Source organism: Vombatus ursinus, unplaced genomic scaffold (assembly GCF_900497805.2).
Source record: "Vombatus ursinus unplaced genomic scaffold, bare-nosed wombat genome assembly UNPS02014797.1, whole genome shotgun sequence".
NCBI lineage: Eukaryota > Metazoa > Chordata > Mammalia > Diprotodontia > Vombatidae > Vombatus > Vombatus ursinus.
In genome coordinates this window covers 4,546,998-4,566,212 of record NW_020954575.1, presented here as the reverse complement: position 1 = coordinate 4,566,212, position 19,215 = coordinate 4,546,998, and the positions used below count along the sequence as shown (strand labels likewise).

The 19,215-nt window shown below is 42.2% G+C and overlaps 1 protein-coding gene across 1 annotated transcript in view; it reads left to right on the top strand.

Moving 5' to 3' along the window:
• Window positions 1-19,215, top strand: part of YPEL2 (yippee like 2) — a 36,481-nt gene that overhangs the window by 4,383 nt on the left and 12,883 nt on the right. The window contains exon 2 of the mRNA XM_027870608.1: window positions 17,611-17,654. Coding sequence (XP_027726409.1) covers window positions 17,611-17,654 — 44 coding nt within the window. The remainder of the gene's footprint in view (window positions 1-17,610; window positions 17,655-19,215) is intronic.

Here is a 19,215-nt window from a genome sequence, read left to right as displayed (position 1 = left end):
CACACACACACACACACACACACACACACACACACACACACACACACCACCATGAAAATCCCCCCAGTTACCAGACCTCACCCTTAGGTAATTAGGTAATTGACTGGGAGGACTGGTTTTTATTTACCTGACTGAAATGTGTATATATACATGTAAACCAGCAACATGGCTGTAACCAGGAAGTAAGAGTGGGCAATATACAGTGTGAGATCAATTCTGTTCTTTTTACTATGTGTGGCCCACTCATTCCTAGGCCTGAATTCCTCTCCAAGGACATACCCTGGTCTCTCTCCCAACACTGCCTACTCCAGAGCAGCTTTGGGCATAAAGCAGGTACGGTCTGGACCCCACTTGAGCTGCTTTATTATTGATGTTCCTAAGGACCTTGCTTTCGGACAGTTTCACCTACAAGGTGGTCCCCTAGCATTCCCATCCCTTTCCAACTCCCCAACACACACACACACACACACACACACACACACACACACAGAGGGTTCTAGGCAGAATGAGCAAAAGTTATTTGTTGAGAGTCCAAAGAGCTGACTTTATTAAAACAAAGCACAAAAGTGTAAAGAAATGTAACTATTAAGTGTTTGTCTTGGAATGACCTCCTCTCAGGAGCCCCAGCTGAGGATTCTGATTAAAAATAGATCTGAGTAGCACTTCCTGCTCTACTGATAGCAAATGCTCTGCCTTGGCTCTGACCTCTCCTCTCTGAAATCTGCTCCATGTTTCCATAATGCTAATTGAGTTCTTCTCTAGGCCTAATCAAAGAATCTTTCTGCCGGCTGCAGACAATCCCTGCTGCTGGCCGCCTTCACCCTTCATGGAGCAGGCCGGAAAGTGCCAGGATTCGTGTGGAAAGTCCTTTGGAGGAGGCCAGCTGGCTGGGCCCTGTGTCATGTCAGAACTCTAGCAAGGGGCTCGGCTTTCTAACACCTTCTGCCCCCGTTGCTTCAAGGACGCTTTGCCTCCATAAACCATCAATGAGAGGGGAAGAAAAGTAGCGGACACAGAGGCGAGTGGGACGATGATATTGCATATTATCTGGTGTGAGTAGGACAGATACTTATCATGGCAAGGGAGGCAGAAGATACATACACAGAGGCAGGAGATGATAGTGAAGAAGAACTCGGCTCCCGATCAGAAGGTATATAATACTTTCTCTGTAACTTTGAGCAAGTCATGTCAGCTTTCCATTTCCAGTTCTTCCTGAAAAATAGGTACCTGCCTACCAGGTAGCATTACTATCTTACATTCTACACACAGCTACCAAAATGATTTTCCTCATTTATGAGTCTGACCATGTTATTCCCCTGCTCGACAAACACCCTATTACCTCTAGGATCAAATTTACACAAGATTCCTGGTTGGCATTTAAAATCCTTTGTTATTCACATCTTTTTCCAGCCTTATTAAACATTACCCCACTTCCCACCCCCTTTCACACCCTGGTTCAGTTAAACTAGAGGTTTTACACATCTTTCATTCCATCTCTTATCTCCCATCTTCTATGCCTGGAATGCACTTCCTCCTCACCTCTGCCTCTTAGAATCATCCATAGGCTTCAAAGCTCAACTCAAGTGCTAACTTATAAATGAGGTCTTCAGTGATCTGTGCCTCTCCCCTCTTTTCCCTTTCCCTCCAGCCAGCTGCTGATATCTTCTCAAATTAGTGTGTGTGTGTGAATACATGTTATCTTTCCTTATAAGAGTGTAAGCTCCTTGAGGGTAGAGACTGTTTCCTCTTTTGTCTTTATAGCTCTAGCACCCAAGCACATTGATATACGAGGATTAAATGAGATAGAATTTAGAGCATTTTGTCTTTGAAAAAAACAGAAAGCAGCATATAGAATAGTATGTTACTGTGATTAATCATGTGTTGTCAGGGAGTTTCAGGAGCCATTACTGACTTCCCATTGTGGTGCTCTCATTTTTTTAGGAAGGAGGCTAGGAGGTGAGAAGGCATGAGAAGTCTTTGAAGAGTTATGCTGTGATGTGGAGGTTCCTAATTCACAAACTTGTCCTATAAGCTGTGGCTCACTATCTGACATAGTCAAGAGAGTGCTGGACTTTGACCCAGGACACCGAGGTTCAAGTCTTACCCTTGATATTTACTTTGGACCTTAGTAAATCACTTGCTTAGCTTCAGGCAATTGCTCAGGATTTATCCACTAAATCACCTGAGGGTTGCGATTTGCTTTAGTGAAAGGAGTTATTTCTCTCTTTCCTGGCCATAAACTGACATTAGCCTCCACCATTAATAAGTTTCTGACTATTCCACAAAAGACTGTCTTCTCCAAATTCATCTCATATTTGACGTTTATAACCTGTGATGCCCAGTAGAGGATGATAGACTGTCCTGTCTTACCTTTTGTTTCATTTGTATTAGTCTTGTTTCCCAACTAGAGGTTTTACACATCTACTGGCCCCTTAGGGGTAGTGGTCATGTTTTAGACTTTATTTTATGCCTCACAGCAGCAGCTGGCATCATATCATCCTGGGTACATAACATCACCTGACAGATATTTGCTAAACTGAAGCCTTATTTGTTGGCTTGGGATTCATGCATAAACAAGGCATGCACATGTATGTACCGGAGTCATTCACTTGCCAGAGTTATTTAAGTTTACAAACTTAAGAGTCATCCAACTTCTCACACCATTTATCCAGTGAGTTACCAAGTCTTATTCATTTTTCTTCTGCAATCTGTCCCTTTCTCTCCTCTCATCCAGTCACCATTCTAGTTTACTGTTGTCTGGACAATTACTTCCTAATTGGTTTCCTTACCTCAAATTTCTCCCATCTCCACTCATCCGCCAAAGCATTACTCCCAAAGCACAGATCTGCCCATTTAACTTCCCTGCTCCCTATTCTCTCTAGGATCAAATAATTTCTCTTCCTCCTTATTCAAAGTCCTTCGACACCCAGGATCCAACCCACTTTCCAGCCTTATTTAAACATTAACCCTCATCATGTCCTCTTATAGTTCAGTCATCTATGCTATTCCACACACTTGACACTCCTTACTCTAGTTTTCTTTTGAAGTTCAGGTCAAATTGACACTTTTTATAGGAGACCTTTTCTGATCCCCCAACTGCTAGTTCTTTCCTCCTTGAAATTACCTGATCTACTTTGTGTATTTATGTGCCCACATTTTTCCCCTCCATAACAGCACAAGCTCCTTGAGGGTAGTGACTGTTATGTGTGTGTGTGTGTGTGTGTTTTTTTTGTTTGTTTTGGTTTCTGTATCTCCAGTGCCTTGCTTTGTGGCATATAACAACATTTAATAAATGCTTTTTGGTTGATTGAAAACTAGAATCTTTGATTGGTAACTGGGTCTCCCATGCTCCCATGTCCTGGGGACAGCTAGGTGGTGCTAGACCAGGAGGAGTTCAAATCCAGCCTCATACACTAGCTATGAATCCTGGGCTGTGAGATCTGTCTGCCTCAGTTTCCTCAACTATAAAATGGGGATATCCGTAGCACATACCACCCAGTGTTATTGTGAGGATCAAATGAGAAAATAGCTGTAAAGACCCTGGCACATTGTAGGTACTTAATAAATGCTTGGGAATGCAGAGGTTTTCACCTTTCCTGGGGAAAGAGAGAAACATTAGAAAGCATTGAAGTGATTTAGTTTGCATCTCTTGAGGAATAACAATCTTAAGTTGGGAACAAGCAGATGAGGCAGATTCATATTGATAAGAAAAGACTTTCCATGCAGATATTCATGCAGATAAACGGGAAATTTTAAAACATTAGGGAAGAGTCTCAGAAGTGCCTAAAAGGCTCCATTTAAGGAGTTGAGGTATCTCCTTGCCAGAAGAGATCCATGGTCTGGTCTACTCAAGGGCTTGGATCTGGAGCTGATTGTTTGTACTGGGTCTCTGTTGTCAAAGCTGAAGTTCTCTGGTCCGTGATTTGCTCTGCTTTGGGTAGTGTTCAATATTGGAAGTCTACTCTTAATGCTTATATTTTCTTCTCTTACCAATTTTCCAACTTGGTTTTTGTTCTTTTTTACATTATCTTCAAGTCTCATGCTGACTTTCTGCTTCTCCCTTGAGTCTTACCAAAACCCTGCAAAAGTAGGATATGATACAATTATTGTTTTCCCCTTTTTACGGATATGCTCAGAGGCACATAGTCAATGCCAGAGGTGAGATTGGAACCCAGGACTTCATAATGCCATATTCAGCAACCTAACCCCTGTACCACATTGCTTCTGAGAGTCTGCCAGGTGGTAAGGGAGAAGGAGCTCAAGGTCAATGGTTGGATTTAACTAGTGGCCCCCAGGGAAGCTGACACACTGACAAAGCCCACAAGGATTATGAAACCGGGTTTTTGTTGTTGTTGTTGTTATTCCTTTATAGCATGCAATATCTGGGCCAAACAAAATGGATATTTGTATCAGCCAATCAGTTCTTTCTCTTCCTTGCAGGGAAGCAGATTTGACAAACTGAATTAAGATCAGAAGATTGCTTGGTAAACCTGGAATCTTTAAGAGCTGAATGATCTTAAGATGCGTTTTTGGAAACCTACCTAAGGGTCCTATATAACTAAGAGCGCTCTAGAAAGATTCACCTTCTTAACTCCAAAGGTCTCCTTTTTCTGAGCTCTGTTTAGGGGTCCTTTCCCTGTCCTGTTCTGCAGTTTTCATTTCGATAGACTTTACAATTCCTGTGTTTCCATAAGATTCTTCAGGAAATATCTTATTAATAAAAGAAAAATCAGTACAACCAACTGAATTTACTTAGCAGAAAGTATCAACAATTTTTAGTCACTGTAAGTCAGGGGTTCTTAACGCTAGGGTCTGAAACAGTTTATCATCCCAGTTGAATAGAATTCACACTATGACCACAGCTATGACCTGGAGCCTACCATCTTACCTTGTACAGGAGGCACTGATAGAGAGGAGAGAGCTATCCTCTTAAGCCAGAAAGATTGGGTTCAGGTTTTCATTCTGACATTTGTGCTGTGTGGACTCCTGGGGAAGTCTAAACAATTCTCTCACATCCAACTTGCAGAAAAGGCACCGCCCTGCATCTGTAGAGGGAGTTTCCTTACCCAGGAGTTTCCTATACCAATGAAATCACAGGTCTGCAGGCCATGCCTGTGGTCATAGTATGAATTCTATTCATCTCATTTGCCATAATTTCAGGTATTTAGACCTGAAAGAGACCTTAGAGACCAGTTAGTCTTAAAAAAAAATTACCTCATTAAAAAAAATTCTTTTTTTCAAATGAAGATCCACCTTCTCTCCCACCCCCTACTCTTCACCCCTTCCCCTACTGAGAAAGCAAAAACAAAACAAAACAAAAAAACCAACTTGCTCATTTAAAAAAATTAATATTTTATTTTTCCCTAATTACATGTAAAAAAATTTTTTAACATTTGAGTGTTTGTTTGTTTGTTTGTTTTTTGCAAGACAGTCAGGGTTAAGTGACCTGCCCAGAGTCACACAGTTAATAAATGTCAAGTATCTGAGGCTGGATTTGAATTCAGGTCCTCCTGACTCCAGGAGGTGGTACTGTATCCACTGCACCACCTAACTGCCCCTACATTCTTTTTTTAAAATCTTTGAGTTTCAAACTCTTTCCTTCCCTCCTCCCCCCCCCCATTTAGAAGGCAAGTAACTTGATATAGATTATACATGTACAGTCATTCAAAGCATATTTCCATGTTAGTCATGTTGTGAAAGAAAATATAGACCAAAACAACCCCCAAGAAAAGTAAAGAAAGTAGAGAAAAAGCATGCTTTGATCTGCATTCATACTCCATCAGTTCTTTGTCTGGAGGTGGATAGCATTTTTCATCATAAAATCTGTCAGAATTGTCTTGGATTATTGTATTGCTGAGAATAGCTAAGTCATTCACAGTTGATCATCATAAAATATTGTTGTTACTGTACACAATGGTGTCCTGCTTCTGCTCATTTCACTTTGCATCAGTTTTATAAGTCTTTCCAGGTTTTTCTGACAGCATCCTGCTTGTCGTTTCTTATAGCACCATAATATTCCATCACAAACATATACAACAACTTGTTCAACCATTCCCCAATTGATGGACATCCCCTCAATTGCTAATTCTTTGCCACCACTAAAAGAGCTGCTATAAATATTTTTGTACATATAGGTTCTTTTCCTTTTTGTTTTTTTTTTTAATCTCTTTGGGATATAGATCTAGTCCAACTCACTTGTTTCACAGATTAGAAAACTGAGGCCTAGAAAGGCTAAATGATTTGCCTGATTATCACACAGCTAGTAAATGGGTGCAGCAGAAAGAATATTTGAACGTAGGGCCTTTGGCTCCAAATCCAACACAGGCTTTCTCCAGATTTCTTTGTATACTTCATACTTGTTTTTAATTGCCTTATAGCATTCCATTACATGAATGTGCCATGCTTTATTTAATTGCCTTATAGCATTCCATTACATGAATGTGCCATGCTTTATTTAACAATTTACCTATTGTTGGACATTTAGATTGTTTCCAGGTTTGTTTGTTTTTTGTGATGGTATATCATGATATCATAAAAATTGGTGCATAGATAGCACTTCTTTTCAACAAAGCTTTCAAAAGTACATTCCTAGCAGTGAATTATTTGGTCCAGAGGGATGATTATTTTGCCAGATTTGACTATGTACATTTTAGGCCGCCAGTAGACCAATCAGGGCCTTGATCTGATCAGTAAACAAGGATGGATTTCTTCTGGGGACTTTTCTTGTTTGAAAGTTAGCTCCATTAGCCTGCCCTGCCCCTTAAGAGGTAATGACTTTAGAGCCTTAAGAGTGTCATTTAGAATCATAGGAAATAAAACTGGAAGAGACCTTGGGTACCACCTTGACCTTAGATTCAGTGGTTATTCTAGTTGAAAAAGGACCCTAGAGATTATCGGATCTGACCCCTTCATTTTATAGATGGGGAAACTGGAGTTTTTAGGGGGAAAATGGCTTGTCCAAGTTCAGACTGGTGTCTTGTTCCTGACCTTTTCTCTAGATTTGGAGTTTCACACCTTTTGAGACCACTACCTGGGAAAGGCAAGAACCATTTGTATGCCAGTACCCTCCCTGGTAATCTGTTACTTTTAGAAGATAACTTTTCAGACACTAGCTTTTACATAAGAACTGATTAGCTTGGGGACCTTCAGTGTCAACTGAAGTATAATTCATTAAAATTTAATAAGCATTCTTCCTAGTTGAATCAGCTGATCTTAGATGATCATATCCCCTCCCTCTTCCCCAAGTCCATTATGAGGTTGCTTCAATGAGTTGTTTAAGTTTTATTGACACTTCTGGTTTTTATGTCAGCCATTTATAAATATGATCTTACTTGGGGAGCCTTCCCTTGTAATAAAGAAGAAAAAAAAGTTAAGCAAAACCAGAAGCATCTGACAATATAATCAGTATTCCACTTCCCTAATGCAGCGAGAGTGATGAAATTTTTCATGTTTTCTCAGCTAAGATTGGTCTTTATAATTACAGTTTTGTTTTAAAAGTTAATATAGATTTGGGACAGTTTACAGGTCACTCTCTCCTTTCTTTTTCCATTTGTGTGCCATGATGTGACAACAACTGACTTTAACAGCTATATGGGATTGCCTCTTTGACCTAGTAACTGCATTTTCCAAAGCACTGGCCATCTTTTTCACTGCAATACCAGATCAGGTATTGTCAACTATAGCCAGATAAGAGTTTAACGAAAGAAGTCTAACCCTTCTCAAGAATGACCAACAGTTATATGTGGTTTTTGAGTTTCATTAGGGAGATGTCAGCTTTCAGTGTCTCATTTTCCCTGGGTGATCAGAGAGCCTGGGAAGGATGTTGAAAGTTGGCAACCTGAGTTTTCCCACTGGTTGACTGTTTACATTGGCTTTCTCTCCTCCTAACCCTTTGCCACAGATTTGGAGAGGTTCTCTTTGCTGTAGGTTAGTCAGTGACAGCATCGGCCTGGACCTTAGCTGAGTGAGGTTCCTAGAACTCTCTGGAGAGAGTTTTTTTAATCCCACCTAGCTGGAGAGAGAGAGGAGCAGCCTTTTGAATGTGTTCTGAGGCTTAGCTCTCTGGGGAGATTGTCCAGACCAGTGGTGGGGAACTTGTGACCTTGAGGCAGAGGCCCCCTGGCCTGGACAGTTCTTCCAGAACCCATAAATCATTCCTCCCCCTTTCCCACCTCTTAAAGTTCTATGGATGACCTCTGAGGATAGAGGGGGAATGTGGAGGGACAAGGCTGTGGCTTGGAGAGAAAAGTTTTCACTTTTTTTCTTGGCATAGTAGGGTGTCATATCTGGGACTGAATCTAAATCTTACCTTAGATATTAACTGGGTGTCACTCAGCCTCGAAGAAACTTAGTTTCTGCCTCTGTAAAAAGGGATGATAATACCAATTTTATATGGGCTGCTTTAAAGAATTCTTATATAGCCTCAAGCCAAACACTTGCCGCTTACTAGCTGTGTGACCCTGGGCAAGTCATTTAACCCTAATTACCGAAAAAAAAAAAAAAAAAGAATTCTTATATAAAGATCCTGGACCCAGGCAATTTGAAGTGTTAAAAGAGTAAAGGAGTCCCCTTTTGGGGACTTTAATTATGTTTCCATTATAGATGCTCAAAGACAAAGTACATAAGCACCCATTTGGGAACTAGGTTACACCCGAGGAATCTTTTCTTCTTAGTTGGTTGGCCAGGCTTAGTTAGCCACACCCTCTACATATAAATGTGAGTTGCTTAGTAATTTTTTTTTTTAGTCATTCCTAAATTCTCCAAACCTGGTCTTTGCCACTCCAGCCCCCAAGAAGGATGAGATTTCTGATCTGAGGATAAGTGACTGAGTTCCCAGCAGCCCCCCCCCCCTTTTTTTTTTTAAACAAATAAGCTATGGCAGCTCCTTCCTCAATTTTTGTCTTTTTGGGTTCTTAGAATTTCATGACACGCAAATACTTCACTTAGACATTTCCTCCCCTTCTGCCAGTTCTTTCTCCATTTGTCTTGTCTGCTCAGTGAATGCATAGAGAGACCTATAAGTCACAGAAACATAGGAGCATGTTAGGTGGTTCAGTGGATAAGAGTGCTGGGCCTGGACTAGGGAAGGCTCATCCAATCCAATCTTTTCTCAGAAATGAGGCCCGGAGAAGCTAAGAGAAGTTGCCCAAGGTCACATACCTCATTAAGTGAAAGAACCCAAGTCAGATTCCAAATGCAAGATAGGATATCTCTACCCTTAAAAAACAACCATCACCCACAAGTCTTTCCTTAAAATTGAGACTATCAAAGAAAATCTGAGGTATCAAACAATCAAATATTTGTCATGTGTCTACTTTGTGCCAGGAACCATGGTAGCTACTGCAGATGCAAAGACAAATGGAATGTGGTCGTGGTTGTCTTTATTGCTCCAGATCCATAATCTTAGGAGGAAACTAAGGCCAAAAAGGTGAAGTACCTTGCAAGGGTAGACTGTAGAACCCAACACCAACACTGGGTGGAAGGGTATAGAATGCTGCGCCTGGACTCAGGAAGAGCTGAATTCATAGATACTTCCTTACTTGTGTGACCTTGAACAAGTTGCTTAACTTCTGTCTGCCTCAGTTTCCTCCTCTGTAAAACGAGAATGATAATAGCAGCTTACCTCTTGGGGTTGTCGGGATTAAATATTTGTGTAATTGCTTTGTGTATCTAAAAGTGACATAATAAATGTTATTAAATATTACTACTACTAACTACTTCTTCTGTTACTACCACCACCACCACCTCCCCCCCTTCCCGCTTGAAGGTAGCAATACATGGATTTCTGTCCATTTTTCAACAAAACTGGGCCTGGGGGAATTCCCACTTTTCCCAGAAGACTTGTGTTGTCTGCTGTGCACTAACATTCCCACAGTTAGGAAATGTGCTCATGGCTAGCCCATTATTTCTCTTACTTTAATGTGTTAATTTCCTCTTGATCCTATTTATGTGAAGAAGAAAGAAAACTCTTTTTAGACCTACCCTCCCCCCCCAGCCTTCTTTCCTCTTGCTAAGTAATTCCAGTTTCTTTAAACAGAATTCAGATTCTAATTGTGGATTTTTTCATCATTTTCATTGTTCTGCTCCAGTCACCCTCCCTAGTTTTTCTCCATGTGCTTCCTTAAAGGTGATTTCCAAGCTGGATCCAGCTCAATTGATTTTGCCAGGCAGAAGCATTGGTTTAGACTCCTGTAGCCAGGAATGTAGACTATTTTGACCCCAAATAGGAGATCTCCATACCCCCCCCCCCAAAAAAAGGATTAAATAGAAAAGGATGAATGCTTGTAGACTATGACAACCAGTGCACCCGAGTTCATCCTTGCCATTATCAGCCCCATCTTTGACATCTGTTGGGTTCTGGCCTATCCCTGGTGCAGAATGTTTAGATTTACTTGACCCCCAGGCAGGCAGGTAGGCAGCTTCTTCCACCACTCAGGCTTGTATAGTCAGTAGGTGGTAGCTAAGCCTCCCAAACCACTTCTGTCCCATGTGTCTGGAATTCTTTTACTAGGAGCAAGACCTTTCTTTCATCCCACAGTGAACCGATCTAAGACTTTTCATTGCCCCAATCTACCACTCTTCAGTTTCCCCTGAGAGCATAAGGGGAGGTTTTTTTTTATGGGACAGAATATCTGCTCGGAATCAGTCCTAGGGATAGAGCTGAAAGGGCCTTTAGTGACTAAACAGATGAGGAAACTGGTACCCAAAGTCATGCAGCTAAGAAGTTGAGGAGCCTGGATCTGAATGTGTGTTCTCCAGTTCCAAATTCAGAGTTCTTTCCACCACATTATTTTGCCTCTGGGCCTAGGGCAAGCCTGAAGCAAACCCCAAAAAAGCCAAGTACTGGACTGTTGGTTTCCCTTCCTATGGGTTTTGTAATGGCTTCCTCTACCTCTACTGGGCTAAAGCAATTGCCTTTCTAAAACAAACCAAAACCAATCCCACCCAAGCTCCTCCCCTCTTTAGTTTTCCATAAACCCTTTTTTCCTATCAAAGAATCCATCTCCATGGCCCAAATCTTGTCCTGGCTACCCTCTAGGCAGGGCCTGCTTACCCCTTCCTACACCTAAGAGGACTTGGTTTTCAATATTGAGTTTGCCTGTTTTTGCCGTTACAAAGCCTGTTTTGTACTTCTGCCATGGCTCTTTGGATTTTCTTCCTGTCAAACCTCTCCTGTGCTCTCTGGAAGAGGTTGAATGAGTGCTATGAATTAGAGACCTATTCTTCAAAAATGTAGATAATCCCCAGAAAAAAAGACTATACTGACTTCACATTAGGGTGTATGTAACTGACCTTAGATTTTTTCATGAGATCATAGGATTTAGAGTTGGAAAGGACGTTCAAGAACATCACTCCTTTTACAGATGAACAAACAGGCTCACAGACTTGTAACTTGTCCAGGGTCAAAGAAGCAAGTACCCACAGAGGCAGAATTTGAATTCAGGTACTCAATTCCAAATCTGTGTTCTTTCCATTATATCATAGCTGAACTGGAAGGAAACCAGCTCTAAGGCTCCCATTTTATAGGTGATAAAATTGAGGACAGGAGAGGGTCAAGTGACTTGCCCCAAGACCATAAAGGTGATAAGTAACAAAGAGCTGGGATTCAATCTCAGATCTTCCATCTCCAAATTTCCACTATACCAAGTTTTTCCTAAAAGCGGGTTTTAAGTTGGAGAGAGTATGGTGGGCCTGGGTGCCTAGAGTATAAAGGAAGATTATTATTGCTTTATTAGAATATGAACTCCTCCTTTGAAAGTAAGGGTTGGTTCATTTTTTGTACTATCCATTGAACTTAGTATAAGGTCTGCCTAATAAATCCTTGTTGATTGATTGATGGAGGGAGGCACTACCCCGAGAAGAGCCCATCAAAAAGGAAGAGGTTGGTGAGAATGGAAGGGAACAGAGAAAAAGGTCTATAGAGTGAAATTTATTTCAGGAAAACCAACTTTGCCTGCTTTCCAGTGTTGCTATTCCTAGCTTCAGGAATAGCAAGGACACTCAGGGCAACTTTTTTGAGTTTGGAAGTCTGGGGAAGAGCAATTTTGGGTGTGGACCAGGATCCCTGGGGCCTATTTGGACCTGCCCCAGGGTGACCACGACCACATTCCATTTTTTGTCTTTGCATCTGCAGTACCTACCATGGTTCCTGGCACAAAGTAGACACTTGACAAATATTTGATTATTTGACGTCTCAGATTTTCCGTGATAGCCCTAATTTCAAGGAAAGACTTGTGGTGATGGTTGTTTTTTAAGGGTAGAGACATTCTTTCTTGCATTTGGAATCTGACCTGGGTTCTGTCGCTTAATTATCTATGTGACCATGGGCAACTTCTTACCTTCTCTGGGCCTCATTTCTGTGTAAAATGAAGATTAATTAAATTAAGATTAGCTCTCTCTGAAGTTGCCCTTGGATTTGTTACCCTACCCTGGCCTCCCCCCTCAAAATCTCACACATACCCCCATAATAACCCCACTGTGTACCTCTCAGAAGTATAGAATATTTGATATCAGGGAATATTTATCAGAAGTCATTAAAATTTTTGTTCAGTTGTTTCAGTTGTGTCTGACTCTTTATGGCCTCATTTGGGGTTTTCTTGGCAAAGTTACTGGAGTGGTTTGTCATTTCCTTCTCTGGCTCATTTTATAGATGAAGAAACTGAGGCAAACGGGATCACACAGCTAGTAAGTGTCTGAGGCCAGATTTAAACTCAGGTCTTCCTGACTCCAGGCCCAGTATTCTATCTACTATGTCACTTAGTTGGTAGTCGTTAACTGAACTACTACTAGTAATTAAAATTACTGTGTATTTATTTTATATGCAGCTATATGTGTACATGTCTCCCCTGAGAGAATGTAGGCTCCTTGAGGGCAGAGACTATATTCACTTTTGTCCTTAGCACAGTCCCTGGCACACAGTAGGCCAGGTGCCCTAATTTGGGGTTTAGGAAATATGGTCCCCACAACTAGGATAAAAACTATCCAGGATTCTCTGGCATGGGGAGTGGAAAATGGAGACTCCTTTGGAATAAGCAGGCTCTCTAAGAACGGAACTGAGGTAAAGTGTGGGAACTTGGGAAGAGCATCCAAGATCTTGGAGGCAATATATGCATGTGCTTGCTCCTAGGCCCCTTCTCAACCTGAGCATGGCCTCTTTTTAAAAATGGCTCTGCCCCTGGTAATGAGAGGTCTACCAATCCAGGTTTTCCAAGTGGCCAAAAATAAGTAATAAGTGGCTTGGCTACCAAATAGGTAAGCCATTTCTCCTTTCCATTCTTTTTAAGGACTGGAAGGGCTGGGCCAGGAGCTGTTACTTTAAAGGGCATAACATTTTGAGTTATTAAAATCCTTTTTCCTGAAGGCCTGAGAGCCAGCCTCAACTGGCGTTTTAGGACCTGGAAAAGAGCCACCTTGGGGCCTGGCAGTATTGACAGCAAAAAAATGGGCCTGCAGTCTAGTCTGTCTGAGCTCTCTCCTGGTCTGGAATTCTGTTTGCTTAACTCTCTAATTGCTTCCTTAACTTCCTCTGCTGGCTCTTAACCATCAGCTTGAGGCTGGCCCAAAGAGAAGGCTTTGTGGGGAGCCCCCATAGTGACCTGTCTGAAAGGGAACCCAGCCTGGGTTCTTCCTGACAGTCTTGTTTGCAAGGCCCCCATTCTTCTCTGGGGCTGCTTTTTCCTTCATAAATGTTGACTTAGTGGTAGCCCCCCCAGGGTGAAAGCCAAAGAGTGAGAGAGACCTTGCCTTGCAAAAAATGTTATCTGTCTTCTGATGTCAGGCAGGAGAATGAGAGATTAGCACAAGCACTGCCCTAGTCTCCCTAATTCATCTCCTATGGATATCTGAGGGAGTGTTTCCATATTATATCAGCACAGAGTGCTTTAGCTTATACTTGTAGACTATAAGGGGCCTTTCTTGGAATTCTCCATTCCCTTCCTCCTCCTCCTCCTCCTAACCTGGGGTGACTCAGAAGCCTTCTAAGAATCAGAAAAAACTTTGGAATTTTATTTCATAATATACCTGAGTTGATTTCAACTCTAGGCCCCAGCTGGCTCCTAATCACCCCTATACTCCAGAGGCCCTCAGCACACCCTGGAGCAGATCAGAATACCCAGAAAGTCTCTAGAATGTTTCTTCTCATTCCCCAGTATGCCTGAGGCAACCCAGTTCTGATCCACATCTCTGGTCCTTGGGATCTCAAAGCCACCTCAAGGAGTCTGACCTGGATGCTGGCTAAGACTGTCAGGCTCTAAACCAGCCTGTGTTTGACATCTGGCTCTATCAGCCAATTCTTGGGAGAATGAGGCACCAGGTGTTCAGATGTAACTCTTCCAAACTGACCTGTACCCTGACCACTTTGGATTTTCCTTCTTTATTCTGCCACCAATTAATCTGTCCATGCTCTGATTCAGTTAATTTCAACAAATATGTACTGAGTGCCTACAGTGTGCCGAACATTGGGCAGTAGTGGGCCCCCAGTGGTGTGTACACACTGGTAGATACAGACATGATCCAGACTGGAATGAATGTAGGCCTTTTTAAAGGCAGGAACAGTGGCAGTTCATATTAGTCGGTAAAAACAAGACATTTATATGTATCTCGTGTTACAAAATGGAGCTTAGAAATGGCACTAAGTGGTGTAAAACAAGGATGGCTACCTTTCCTAGTCTCTGCCAGCTGCAATAGTTTAAAAAACAAAAAAGCTTTCTACTTCTCAGCCCTGTAGCATTTTTCCATACATACCCCTCCCTCCATCTCTTCCTACCCCATGAGGGTTGGGTAAAGCTATGTTAGGCTCCCCAGTTGCTTTTTGGCTGCCTTTTCCTCTCTGCCCTCTAGGATCAGTTTTCACATGCTGTGAGCCATGGATCTAAAAGTCTAATAGTGGGTGGTTTTTTTTTTTGTTTCGTTTTGTTTTGTTTTTGGTGAGGAAATCAAGGGTGAGTGACTTGCCCACAGTCACACAGCTAGTAAGTGTCAAGTGTCTGAGGCCGTGGGTCTTTCTTGGACAAGAGGACTCTAGGGCCATGGAACTAAAAGTGTTGAAGAGACCTTATAGACAAACTCCTCCATTTTAATGGGGAGGAGGTCAAAACCCAGAGACTTAACCAAGGTCACGTAGCTGTTTAGGTTCCTAAAGTTATTCTTCCTTGGAAGCCCCACTTAGTTGTGGTCCCACCTCCCAGTATGAACATTCAACAAGTATTTATTAAACTCCTACTATATTCCTGTTGCTCTGGCTGGCCACTGGGGATACAAAGAATGAATAAACCTCCACTCAGGAAGATTACAGACAAGGACGCATAAATATATTTAGTATAAATAGAAAGTAAATAAATGCAAATATTTCAGAGTAGTTAAATACAAGGAAGTTTGGGGGAATCAGGAAAGGGAATCAGGAAAGGCATCATGCAGAAGGCGATGTTTGAGAGGGGAATCAGGTAGAAGTAAGAGGGAGAATACATGCTGGGCATGTGGAAATGGCCATTGCAAAGGCGGAGAGATGGGAGGTGGAGATAGAAGGTTGTGTGTGAAGAGCAGAGAGACGGCCAGTTTGGCTGGATTACAGATGCTATCACACACTGACCAGTTAAGTGAAAGGGCAAGATGACGATACTAAGATGCAGAGACAATGTTTGTTCCTGCCTTCCAGGAGCATTCTATTGAATACTGTGGCACTGGGATGATTCCTTGCATAAGGGCTGTGGTTTGGGCTGCTAAAGATTCATGATAACAATATCCTATATCCAAGGGGGACTTAGCTTACAAAGTAACAGCTTACAAAGGCCCTTCCAACAGCCCAGGTAGGGTAGGCCATGCTGGGTTTTTTTGTTTTGTTTTGTTTTGTTTTAAATAACCCCCTTGTGACAGTTGAAGCTACAAGCTCAGGTGTAATGATTCTTGTCCAAGGCTACCTGGTCAATAATACGTGGCAGAGCTTGGGGACTTATTTCCTTCCTCTCTTTGTTGTTGATTGATTGTTTAAGTCATACCCGACTCTTCATGACCCCATTTGGGGTTTTTCTTGGCAAAGATACTGGAGTGGTGTGCCATTTCCTTCTCCAGCTCATTTGACAGATGAGGAAACTGAGGCCAATGGGATTAAGTGACTTGCCCAGGGTCACACAGCTAGTAAGTATCTGAGGCCAGATTTGAACTCAGGAGGATGAGTCTTCTTGACTCCAACCCCACTTCTTGCCACCTTGATACTAGTCAAGATTTTGATGCTGATTTCTGAAGGGATGTTGACAGGTCCTGGATCTTCTAGGCTTGACATTTGAGGGTGGGGATCAGTTATGGCCAGTGGATTTCCCTATTGGTCTCTTGCTTCATGACTCATTAATTCATTCACCTGGTTTTCTTCATAGTTCAGTTCAAGCTTCCCCTCTTAGACAAGATCTTTCCTGATTTTTTCCCCAGTTTCTACCGCTTTCTTCCCTAAGGCTATCTTGTCTTTATGATTTTAATGATTTTATCTCGTATATGTTTTGTGACTACTTATACCCAAGTACATTCGGTAAATTCTTCCCTGACTGACTGATTATAAGCTCTTTGAGGGCAGGCACTATTTCTTTTTTTCCTTTGTATCCCCAGCGCCTTGCACCATGCCTGGCACCTGGAAGACAGTTAAATAAATGATGGTTGATTGATTGGTGGCTAGGACTTGAAGCCCAGGGGCGTTCTCATTCTCCTCTCACCAGCCTCACCCCACCAACACCCCCAGCAGCACAGGATGATTAGTTCAAGGGATGGTTGTCAGAAACCATTAAAAATGCAGGCAGCAATGCAGAACATTAGCAGTCTCATGTTAGCAAGACATCCCAGTGTAACCGGAGCCAGGGAGACACGAATGAGGCCTGTATTCACAGAGGGAGACACCAGATCACCCCCTACACTCTAGTTCCTGCTTCTCCCATTCCCCCGGCCTCAGGCTCTAAGAAAAAGGCACTCCTGTGTAAGCTTGGAAACAAGACCAGTTTAATGAGCTGTTCATCGATGGAGAGGTCAGGAAAGGGCTTGCGGCTCCACATGTGTTCACCGACAGTGTGGGCCGAGGGGGGAGGAAGCAAGTACGACAAGGTGGTTTGGGTGGTTTGTTCTCTGTTCTGAAACCTTGACCCTTCTTCTGCAGCCCTGGGCCTCAAGCGGGTTCCCTCCTGATGATGTTGGAGAACCAGGAAGTGAAACTGCCCTAGCTGGTTGTCACACCCTCTACGGCTATAGGAAGTGGTGGATCTGCCAGCACAGACGGTCCAACTGGCTTTCCTTCTCCCCCCAAAAAACCAAAAACCAAGGCTTAAGGAAGAGCTGGTATAGACTGTCCCAGCTAGCCTTAGCCACATACACACAGGCAAAAACTCTCTAGTAATGACTATTTTTCTTTTACCTACCATCTCATCAAACAGGAACTTGGAAGCAGCCTACAATGCCGGCTGGCCCAGCTCCTCTCTCCAGACTGCCTCTGGCTCTGTGCTTTGCATTATGCTGCAGACAGAACCTCAGCCTGCTGGAGTCATTTGGGTGGTTGTTATCTAGCTAGGCCCGGGTTTCCCAAACAGGTGGACACATGCCATTTGTATCTAACTATTGATTTGTTTTCTTGCATTTCAGTCGTTCCAAGGAAGTCAAGGACGAGCTTACCTCTTTAATTCAGTGTGAGTGTCTCTTTTGGAAGTGGTATTAAATTGTTCTTTGCATCTTTGGAAGATGGAAAAAGAAACCCTGGAGGATAATTAAACAGTAGGAGCTGCCTCCTGTTCTGATGAGACACTGCCTAGGACATAAATTAAAAAATACAGTCCATGGAGGATTATGTTCCCTGGTTTGCTTCTGATGGTCACCTCAGGGATATTTGTTTTTCTATTTTTGGAGAGGGTGGTGGGAGGGACTAGAGAGACTAGAGAAATAGCTTCCAAATTAAAATGTCATCTCTCCATTTCTTCTCCCTTCTCTCTCTCCCTCTCTTTTTCTGTCACAACACATATATATCCCTTAGAGCTGCAGGCTGGTGAAATATTTTCTGAGACCCTTGCTTCTCCCCTACCCACACATCTCTCCCCCAGAGGTATTTCCCCAGCCTCCTCAGGCTAGAAGTTTTATAACCAAACTCAGCAAATCTCAGGGTTTGTAGAAGTCTAAAATGTCAGGGTGTGAAGGGACCATAGAGTTCTCTCCAGGAATGGAGCCTATGGACCCTCTTCTCAGAATAATGTTTTTAAATAAATTAAGTTCTTATATGTGAATATATATGTGTATACATAATTGGTTTCTTTTGTTTTATATTACATAAGGAAACCAGTTATATTGGAAAAAAGTAGTTCCCCCCTTCCAAGTTTGTGGATCCTTCTATCCACAGACTCCCAGTGGATCTTAGGTTAAGAAACCCTATTCTATTTCAACCCACTCATTTTAAAGTAAGGAAGCTGAGGCCCAGTGGAACAGGCAGAAAAAAAGGAACCCAATCAGGGCTGAGCCAACTTCAAACCACTCAGCAGGACAATTAGACTCAGAGTAGACCAGGTTAATAGAACAGCTCTAACCCCATCCCTATTCCCTCACCCCACCCCAAGTGCAGGGGCATGTACTGCAGTTTCCCTGGAGAAGAAAGTCCTGAGTGACTGAAAAGTCTTGGGAGAAGACCTGGTACATATGGACCTATGTGGGAGGTGTTCACTGACCCTGCATATGTATATGATCACCTTCCATTGGATATAAACTTGGTTCAGTATTGCTGGAAGGGTCATCTCCATGGAGGGGGTCATTTAAAAAAAAAAAAGAATTAAATAACGACAACTGTAAATTGAATGGTTTTATCATTACTTAAAGAAATATTTAATTTCATAGTAAGTTTATTATTTATATTTATTTATAGTTCATTTTAAAAAAAGTAGATTTGATGCTTAAGAATGTTTTTCAAAGATCTTAAAAGTAATTATGGGACTTACAGTGGAAAGAGTGTTGGGTCTGGTGTCAGAAGACCTGGGTTCAAATCCTATCTGTCACCTGCTGCCAATGTGACCTGGGGCCTGTCACCTTATCATTTTGGGCTTCAATTTCTTCATCTTGAAAATCGAGGGTTCTAGACTAGATGGACCTCTAAGGGCCCTTTCAGCTCTAAATCTATGCTCCCATGATGCTAAGACTCTCTGGTCTACAAAGTGTCCTTTTCTGATACCCATTACATTCATAAATTGAGTTGGATTTGAATTTGGGTTT